The 10,168-nt window shown below is 31.6% G+C and overlaps 2 protein-coding genes across 2 annotated transcripts; one reads left to right on the top strand and one right to left on the bottom strand.

Moving 5' to 3' along the window:
* Nucleotides 1-396: 396 nt before the first annotated feature.
* On the top strand, nt 397-4,798 carry LOC9308580 (probable aquaporin NIP5-1). The gene is made up of 4 exons (XM_002874577.2): nt 397-1,512; nt 3,247-3,666; nt 4,170-4,231; nt 4,323-4,798. The coding sequence occupies exons 1-4, from the start codon at nt 1,276-1,278 to the stop codon at nt 4,516-4,518; spliced, it is 915 nt and encodes a 304-aa protein (XP_002874623.1). The 5' UTR covers nt 397-1,275; the 3' UTR covers nt 4,519-4,798.
* Nucleotides 4,799-5,283: 485 nt separating this feature from the next.
* LOC9310690 (transmembrane protein 56) lies at nt 5,284-7,275 on the bottom strand. Its single transcript, XM_002872464.2, has 9 exons — nt 7,106-7,275; nt 6,857-6,980; nt 6,689-6,777; nt 6,453-6,591; nt 6,299-6,373; nt 6,061-6,182; nt 5,884-5,959; nt 5,743-5,802; nt 5,284-5,668 (listed from the first exon to the last, which is right to left on the bottom strand). Exons 2-9 carry the CDS (start codon nt 6,944-6,946, stop codon nt 5,519-5,521), a joined length of 801 nt encoding a protein of 266 aa, XP_002872510.1. The 5' UTR covers nt 6,947-6,980; nt 7,106-7,275; the 3' UTR covers nt 5,284-5,518.
* Between the last annotated feature and the right edge of the window lie 2,893 nt (nt 7,276-10,168).

Below are 10,168 nucleotides of genomic sequence, written 5' to 3'. Positions count from 1 at the left end.
ATCTTTAGAAAATATTTATGATATAACTTTAAAACATAGTTAATTTTATATAATAATTCAATTATTTGAATATATTATAATAATAATTTAATACATAAACATAATAAAATATATATTTGTTGAAAATGAGTTTCCTGCGATATCGCGGGGTTCATAACCTAGTATAAATAATAAAAAAAAAAAGTAATTAATTTTGACATTATAAAGTGAAAACATCAAATAAAATATTTAAAACATTTATTGAAAGAACATCAGTATGAAATATAATGAACATTACTTTTTTCTTTTTTTAGATGTTATACTACTTATAAAATTAAATTTAAGCTACCCTTACAAAAAAAAACTGAAATTGGTTTTCTTTAAATATTGTTACACGAAACAAGTGCTCTTCCCTAGACTTAATAAATTTTTTAATATTGAATTATTGGAGGGTCGTGGGTTGGCGAATGAGTGATACCCTCACGGCGCATGTGCAATTCCTAACCGTCACACACGGAGAGATGACTTAGATCCAACGGTAACGAATATGCCTGTGACAAAGGCACCGGTGACTTTAGCAGTTCAACAAAATCTCAAAAGAGTCAGTAGCTGATGAAGCTGTTATATAAAAGCAATAAGATATTGGAGTTGACTTGTTTTTTATAATTGATCTTTTTTGGTTCAATGCATAATAAATAATCTCTTTTCTATATAAAACACAAACACATATAAATATAACATAAGCTCAAAGACTAACCAAACCCATCATCTTCTTCATTCGAACTTCTTTCTCTTTTTATTTAGAACCTCAGTTTTGAGAATCAGTCTTTGTTCAGTGCTAACGTACGCATCTTTATGAGTTTGTTGTCTTTGCTTTTTATAAGATTCGGTTTCTGAGTTTGGTTTTTTTTTTGTAAGGTGGCTATCTTTGTTGTTCTTCTTCTTAAAACGTAGAAACAGCTTTATAAAAATCCTTGAAAGCATGTAAATTTAAGTCCTAGCTCCATTTTCGTTTCATTTCTTACAAAAAAAAAAAACAAAAAAAGGTTTTTGATCGATTGATGAGTTTTCCCATTTATTGATCTCTTTAGTTTTAACTTGTGTTTGGTGACACCGGTCCTGGCGAAGTTTAAAACACAAGTGTAAACACAAATTTATAAAAACTTCAAATCATGTAAATTTCGTCTCTATCAATATATTTCCTTCACCAAAAAAAAAAAAAACAAAAAAAAATTAGAGTTTAGTACTTTTATTTAAAACAAAAACAGAAAAGAAAAGAAAAAAAAAACGTTGGAAATGGCTCCACCGGAGGCTGAGGTGGGTTCGGTTGTGGTGATGGCTCCTCCTACCCCGGGAACGCCGGGAACACCGGGAGGGCCATTGATCACGGGAATGAGAGTGGATTCAATGTCATTCGATCATCGGAAACCAACGCCTCGATGCAAATGCTTGCCGGTGATGGGATCAACTTGGGGTCAACATGACACATGCTTCACCGATTTTCCCTCTCCTGATGTCTCCCTCACTCGCAAGGTTAGCCATCTTCCTCTTTTTATTTTATTTTACTCATAAATAATTCTTAGTATATCTTTTTTTTTTTTAATTCCAAATTACCATGAAAAAATATCGACTTGTATCTTAGTGGTTTGTGCTAATAATATTGATATCATCACACTGCGAATTCATAACCACATATTGCATATTATTCGCAAACAAAGAAATAGATTTAGAAAGTGTTACCAAAAGTTTATGAAGAAAATATGAATGAGTTAAAAAGCTTTATTAAATTTCTAGGAACCCGACGTAAGCCTAAAATGTTTTACAATAGCTTTAGAACTTTTACAGAATAAGGATATTCTCATATTTTGTTTTAATCTAATAAAAGAAATCCAAATATTTGGCTCGTTTATTATAGAAAACATAGGAATTCACGTTGGGAAAATATTGAATAAACGAGTTGATCAATTGGGGAAAAAAATAATGAAGATCGAGACAATAATATATATATTTATGTACTATAGGGAAACTCACAAATCGATCGTAATTTATGGTTTTTGTAAGCTCTGAAATACAGAGAAGCAGTGACCAAAAGATAATACTTATTTATTCTTGTAACCGATTTTTATTATTTATAGATAAGATATTGAAAATATCATAGGGGTTTACGTCACACTTGGAGGAGGTTGTAACACGACATAAACTAGCAGTCGCAACCGAGAATTAGATCAGAACTGGCAAATAGAAAGAGAGCGAAATAAATGTATAAACAAAATAAGTCTAAAAACTAAGAGAAAATAATTGTATAACTCTCTAATTAAGGCCCACTCGAACTCAACTTAATCTATTCAATAGACACCGACTCTCCTCATATTTCAATTTTATGGATTGTACATATCACATATGTTAGTAGTTTATTGTTCTTGTGACAATGAGCTAATTAATAAGTCTTGACTGCGATAACATTAATTGGTTTTAAAATGAAACACGCAAGTTGCATAAATATAATGGTTTGTATTTGTTTTGAAGCAAAAAAACGGTCACGCAAATTATTAGATTTAATGGGTTTTGTTTTGTAATGACGAATACAAATTAGTTAAATATTACGTCAATTTACTATTGTTTTTGTGAAAGATTTATGTTACGTATGGTTTGGTTAGGTTTTTTGAGTCATTTAATTGTTGTGAGCGTTTTCTTTCTGTCCATGACGGAAGCCACGGCTCTTGTCCTTTTATCATTAACCAATAATATTACTCTCTAGAGTTAATCATGAACCAATAATATTGAAGTAGTGTTGTAATTCTTATGATTAGTGTTAATTATTTATGAATTTGTTTCCTTGATATATAACAACATATGATTAATATTATGATTGGTTTGGTTGATGCTCGTTAACGTGGAGGCGGATATAGACAGATCACACGCTATATACCTATAATCACTAGAAGACCATTAAATTAGTTTTATTTCTTGAAAAAATGGACACAAGAAATGAAACTAATTTAATGGTCTTCTAGTGATTATAGGTATACTTACTTGAAATTAGGAAATTTGGCCAGTAACATTCTATGACAGTCTTATTTGAGTCTAAACCGGTCCATGATTAGTCTAGCTTCGACTCAAAACCCTCCGGTTATTAAAAAGAAAATTTCATTTTCAAGAAACACAAAAGCGTATTCTTGTTACACAAGAAACATCTCTCTCTTCCTCTCTAGCCTATATTCCTCTAGTACTTGTTCATCATTGCTATCTTGTATGTGCATAATGCAGCTTGGAGCCGAGTTCGTGGGAACATTCATCTTGATATTCACCGCGACAGCCGGTCCAATCGTGAACCAGAAATACGACGGAGCAGAAACCCTAATCGGTAACGCGGCATGCGCAGGACTCGCAGTGATGATCATAATACTATCAACGGGTCACATCTCAGGGGCCCATCTAAATCCATCACTGACCATAGCATTCGCAGCTCTAAGGCACTTCCCTTGGGCTCACGTGCCTGCTTACATTGCAGCTCAAGTCTCAGCTTCCATTTGTGCTTCATTCGCACTTAAAGGAGTGTTCCATCCTTTTATGTCCGGAGGTGTCACTGTTCCATCTGTTGGCGTTGGACAAGCCTTTGCTCTTGAGTTCATCATCACTTTCATTCTCCTCTTTGTTGTCACTGCCGTCGCTACCGACACTCGTGCCGTAAGTCTCTCTTTCTCTAAACCTTTTTGAGTTTTAACTTTTAACATTTGCGGTTTAAAGAAAACAAAACATATTTGAGTTTTTATTCATGATTCTTATAAACACAAATGGATTAGGAAACGAAATTTCTCCTTACACTTGCTTTAATTTATGGTACGGTTTTTGCGTTGACAATTTACACAACTTTAGTTTTCCTAAAATACTCAAAATTGTGGATACTAGATATTTATAATTAGTGTAATCTCTAACTATTTGGATGCCAAATACAATATTTACAACTTAAATTTATGTTGTAAGATTTTCTTTATAATAATTAGGGTTTCGATATTTATACATATCCAAAATACTTTTTAGAGGAAAAAGAGAGTTCTTATGGGATGGTCATTATTATAACCTCTATACGTAAATAAACACATCGATGCCTATATAGACTAGTCAGTGATAGTAACTTATATAGCTAACCCTAATTGAGTTCTCTTTCTTTCATTGTGTTTAATGAGCAGGTTGGAGAATTGGCAGGTATAGCTGTTGGAGCAACGGTCATGCTCAATATTCTAGTCGCAGGGTATGTCCATATTAAAGGCTTTTTAAACTTCATATTTTCAAGAATCATTGCATCAAAAAAAAGTTTCTAAAACACTTCGAGTTTTTGACAGGCCATCGACTGGTGGATCTATGAATCCAGTGAGGACTCTAGGACCAGCCGTTGCATCAGGAAACTATAGGTCACTTTGGGTTTATCTGGTGGCTCCTACACTTGGTGCCATAGCTGGTGCAGCCGTCTACACAGGTGTCAAACTTAACGATAGCGTGACCGACCCGCCTCGTCAGGTTAGGAGCTTTCGTCGTTAAGTGAGTGAGAGACTTGTTTACAAGTCTCTTGCTTTGTATAATGTATGATTATGTAATGATATGAAAAGCTTTGGAAGCTTGTGTGAAGAATAAAAGGCGATGTGACTATAAGTCCACGCATGGCATTGGTTTATATCAACCTGATGCGAACTTGTCAAATTATGTCTGTGTAATAATAATACACTTATTATGTGTGGTTTGGGTTTCTTTGTTGGTTTGCTGTTGTATTTTACCTCGGTGACGAGGCTGTTTTTATTAATAAAATATATTGTGTGTGTAAGAGTTTCTTTTCAAAACATTGTTTACAACGTTGATTGAACTATTTCTTATGTCGGAGAAGATTGTGTGAAATATCGATCTTAACGATTTGGTTCAAGTTCAACAAGCACAAAAGTGGACATGAATTCCAGTATTCCACTAAAGATATGGATCAAATAAGCCCATTAAGATATTTTAACAAGCCCAATAAAAAGTAGAAGAGACAGTCATTCATAATTAGGATTGGTGGAGAATTTTTTTATCACAAGATTTGATTTCCTATACTTAATAGTTAATATAACTCTTTAATCAGACTTTAATGTCTCTGTTTTGTGTGTTTATATATGATTAGTGAGTAATTATCTTATAGGTTATGGTTGATCCCTAAATTGTTAAACTTTTTTAGCAAAAAGAAAAGTGGATGACTACTAAGTTAGTAAGTAGTAAGTACTAAATCTGTTTAGTACTAGCCGGTTTAAACCAAACCGGACCTAAACCGTTCTGCGATTGGTAACAGTAACATCATGAAAATGTGAGTGAAACACTGAAACTGGTTCTAACTTTACAAGTTGAATACCTAAGAAACAGCTGAAAGGTTTGAATATACAAATCCCCCCATAAGCTTGCACACTCTTGTTCATAAACCCAAACGGCATCAGAGACAATCACAACATGAATATCAATCAATTTTTCATGGACAGATCAAAGTGAATGCAATCGAAAATCTTTTCCAGGGCAAGCATCACTGTTTCTTCATTCCCGATGTTTTCGCCTTTGAGAGTGTTTTGATCAATCCTTTGGTGATTTTCCAGAACCAAAGGAGATTCATCACTGCTAGAGCCGGTGGCAATGTAAGAAGGCTGTAAAATCCCAGTGGAAACACTTGCTTCACCTTCGTACGCGAAAACAGCTTGTTAGATTCACGTCTCGAAAATGGCACGATTTCGAGCTCAGGATTGAACTTACCTGATGGAAATGGAGGTACATGTGAACAAAGAAGTAGATAAACAAAAGGATCCTCGCAACCTGTAAAAGAAGCAGAGACATTCGGTTTATTTCTCTCATTTGCTAGTAACAGGAGATTTGTTTCGGTCTATTTAACAGTACCAGCCAACCCAAGAACAGGGCAATCCCGTTCAGCATGTAAGCCTTGGAGCCTTTTTGACCACTATTATCCAAGTACCTGCCATTAATCAATCCGTTTGATATTTAGAGAGGCGGCGCATTATTAAAACTAGGAACAACAGAATTTGTGAAGGGACTTTCTAAATCCGAAAAACTTACCACCGTAGATTAACAAACGGGGTTGTAGCCTCTGATAAGAGAACTAAGAAGATATAGAACTGACTTTGCCCACTTGTGACAGACAGAAAGATCGCAAACATCGATATGAGGTGATGAAAAACCTTATATAGGTAAACAAAACAACAATTAGCTTATACCAATCCATCAACCATTAAATGCCAACTCTTTATCGATATTTATCGATGAATAAGGAAAGTATTATATGATGCCTACTTACATATTCAATACCACCAAGAGTAGGAAAATGCCAAAAGATCATTGCTAAATCTGCTATAAAATAGCCTAAGGAGATCTGCAAAATACACTAAAGACATCAGAGATGATCTCATCCTCATCGGTGAATGTAACTAGCAAATTGTTTGAAAACTAACCCCCATTACAGATTCCGATAACCTCGTTGTACTATTGATAACCGAATCGCCATGAACATTCTCATCAAATTGATCAGATATCACCAAGAAGTAAATTGAAGCCACAGAAGTAAAAACAGCATGGAAAGTTGAGAATCCCCTGTGGAAGAAGAATCAAACCAAACCAAAACATCTCAAAACACATTCCACAAAAGAAAAATCGAAAAAACTCGAATTAGGGTATAAAGAATCTAAACCTATTGTTCCATTCCATTTTAACTTTGTTGTTGAGGTTTCCATAAACACTGAAGAACAATGGACTTATGAAACTAGTCAAGTCATAAACCTACAAAACAAAACCAAAACACAAAATCAAGAATCTTGCAACATCGTATAGAACCAAACAAAGGGTCAAAAAGACTTACGATTTTGCACATGAGAGCACCGGAACAAATCGAAGCAAGCAAAAGGAGTTGTCTTGAAGAAACGAAAGCATCATCAAAACCGGTCGTCATTTTAAAGATTCTTGCTTTGATACGTCAAACAGAGCTAATTGAATACAGAGAACAAAACCCAGAAATCAAAAATTATAAAAAGTCACAAAGAATCGGAAAAATGAAAACTTTTTCGTTACCCAAATTCGAAAACCTAGAAATGAGGTCAAAGGAGTAAACCTGAGGGATAAAGATGAGGAAGGAATCAAATCTCTTTCTGGTTCGTTCGATACTGGTCCCGCTCAATTACAATCTCAGATTGTTAAATTTTGTCAAAGTTTTAAGCTTTTTTTCTCTTTCTACTTTCTTATAGGCGAATCAAAATTGTTTTATTGGTTGATTAAATTTCTAATACGTATTATGTGAAAAATTTGGAGGAAGTTGGGATTTTATGAAAAGAAGCATTTATTGTGTACCGTTTTTGGTTAAATAGAGACGTGGCTACGGACTTGGTTTGGTTGAATTGGACATAAATAAAAAAGTACTAGTTTTTGGGGTTGAATTGGATATAAAAAAAACTTTTTGACAATTTCTAAAAGTAAGAAAATGTACAAATGGAAATAGTGTTTGATGTTGACTGACCAACTGATCCAAAAGATTCTCTCAATTTTTATTGTTGGGTTTGAAGAAGTTTTGCGTGTGTAGGTTTATGTGCATGTAGTGTATATATGTTGTTTGATGAAATAAATTGTTACATTGAGTTTTGTATTTAAAGTTCATCAACCATTGAAATTAAAGGTAAACAAACGATCTATACAACTAAGCCATGTTTGAAATTAAGTTGTTTGCGACACGAGATTTTTGATTATATGGAGGTGTTGATTATGGTGATATTGGTTTTGGTTTTGGTTTTGTTGATTTAAAATCACGTTTTGGTTATTATCATTTTTAATATTTTTCATTTGTTACATCATTGTTAGAAATAATTGATCTAATCCTATTATTATGTTGTACATTATTTTTGCAATTTATGCGAGTACGATAAATGGCTTCCACGAACAACAATTCTACGATGTAGTTTTTCTCGTAATACTCAGTTATATATGTACGACATCCGATTGACATGCTTCCCCTGCAACAAATGAGACCACGATGAACGGTTCTACCTGGAGTAGTTTGGAACTGCCAATAAACTTTACACTGATAATCTGCAAAAAATTGTGTTATCTGGAATTTGAACCCCATAAAACTCTTAACAAATGGGCCAAATGTACTTCCACAATATTGTTGGTTTTGATTGTTATTCTCATTTATTGAAAAATAATTATATGTAAACTAATTTTATCTTCTATTAAAAATCAGTATGTTGGGTAATTCTAATATTAAAAATCAGTATGTTGGGTAATTCTAATATTGTATGAAACTTGAAAGTTCATACATTTTTCAGTTAAAAAAATATATATATAGTGATGAATCTTATCACATACTTAAAATCAATATGTTTGGTATTTCTAAAATTGTATGAAAGTTGAAAGGTCATACATTTTTGAGTTTTTTTTTTAATCAAAAATGTTACTTATGACAAAATAGCTAAATTAATATTTGATTAGCTTATAAGTGAAACTAAATAAAATTTTAAAATATCGCTTAATATTATCGTCTATGATTTATTTAAAACTAGATATGGGACCGTGCGTTGCACGGGTTGCTGGTCGAAATTATCACTTATTTTTTTTAAGCTTAACTAAAATTATATAAACATCTATATTTTAATTTTAGAAAATGTAGCATTTTAATTATTTTTAAATAGATTTATTATGCATAATGCACAATCTAATATAAATGTTGGACTATTTATAACCAACACCACCATTACCGCATCTTCTCCTCTTTCTTAACTGATCTTATTTCTCCTCTTTTTTTCTCCTCTGGCATCGAGCCGAGTCTCTTTCCAACAACATGATTCATGTTATATTTAAAGTCAATCTATCACCACATCTGTAAATATATATAAATGACATGATATATTTCCAATAAATGATAAATAATATTTACATGATTCATGTTATTTTTAAAGTCAATCTATCACCACATCCGTAACCATCAACCACCACCATCAACCACCACCATCGTCACCTCCATTATCAATCACATGTTACTCATATTTCTTTTAGTATGATATGCTATTTTATTAAATGACATTGTTTTTTCCTCTGATTCTAGGTGGATGTCTCTCTTTCGTCGTTAAAATTCCAGTATTGATTTTCTTTATTTTTAGATTTCGTGTTATTAGTGTTTATTTTTTGTTTTTGAAATCCTAATTACATGTATGTTTTGTCTTTTGTTTGAGGGCTATTACATCGCTGAAAAACGTTAGTTTCTACTCATGGCTATTTCTTTAATTATTTTTGAGTCAAAAGTTAGTTACTAATATTATCCTAAAAATAATTTATGACAAAAAAAGAGGAAAAACTTTACTAATAGAATGAAGTTAAAGAAATGGTGGTGGTTCTGAAGAAATTAGTTTGCTTGGTGAGAAAATATGAGACAATCTATTTGTTTATAAAGAGGTGAGTATTTACAATCTTTTTTCTAATTTTAATTTTTTTTCTTGTACAGTTAGTAATTTATAAATAAAATGTTTAGCATAATTTTTTAATTTTTATTGTTATGGAAAATATACATATTTTATAAATTTGTTAAAACTATTTTTTATTTGCCACATGGAAAAATCTCTTTTGAAAATATATTATAGTTTCCTTATAGTGATCTTTTTATATTTAAAACTGTATAAATTTATAATTATCTTTTTCCTTTTTTAATTATTAAAAAGGAAATATTTATTTGACACATGGCAAAATCTAAGTTCGATAGATTTGACATATGTCACAATCATGTGAGTTATTAACTTTGAAAACCATACTTTATATAATAAGATTGACAAGAAAAATAAAAATATAATTATGTATACCTTTAACTTTAGATTTGCATAAATACAATATAACAAATTATGAAAGTAAATGTATAAATGCATTTGATAGTAATACAAACATTATGCACTTATTAAAAATATAAAACAATTATTTAAGAAATATCAAAAACAGGTAGAAAGAGCACAATTACAACAATGGATTTTATAAGATAAAATAATAATAATAATAATAATAATAATAATAATAATAATAATAATAATAATAATAATAATAATAATAATAATAATAGATTATAGAAATATCAGAACTGGGTGACAAAATTAGTATCACAACTGTTAAAGGTCTAAAGAGAGATTATATATATTATAAA

This window comes from Arabidopsis lyrata (genome assembly GCF_000004255.2).
Source record: "Arabidopsis lyrata subsp. lyrata unplaced genomic scaffold ARALYscaffold_6, whole genome shotgun sequence".
NCBI classification, from domain to species: domain Eukaryota; kingdom Viridiplantae; phylum Streptophyta; class Magnoliopsida; order Brassicales; family Brassicaceae; genus Arabidopsis; species Arabidopsis lyrata.
This window is presented reverse-complemented; position numbering and strand designations above follow the sequence as displayed.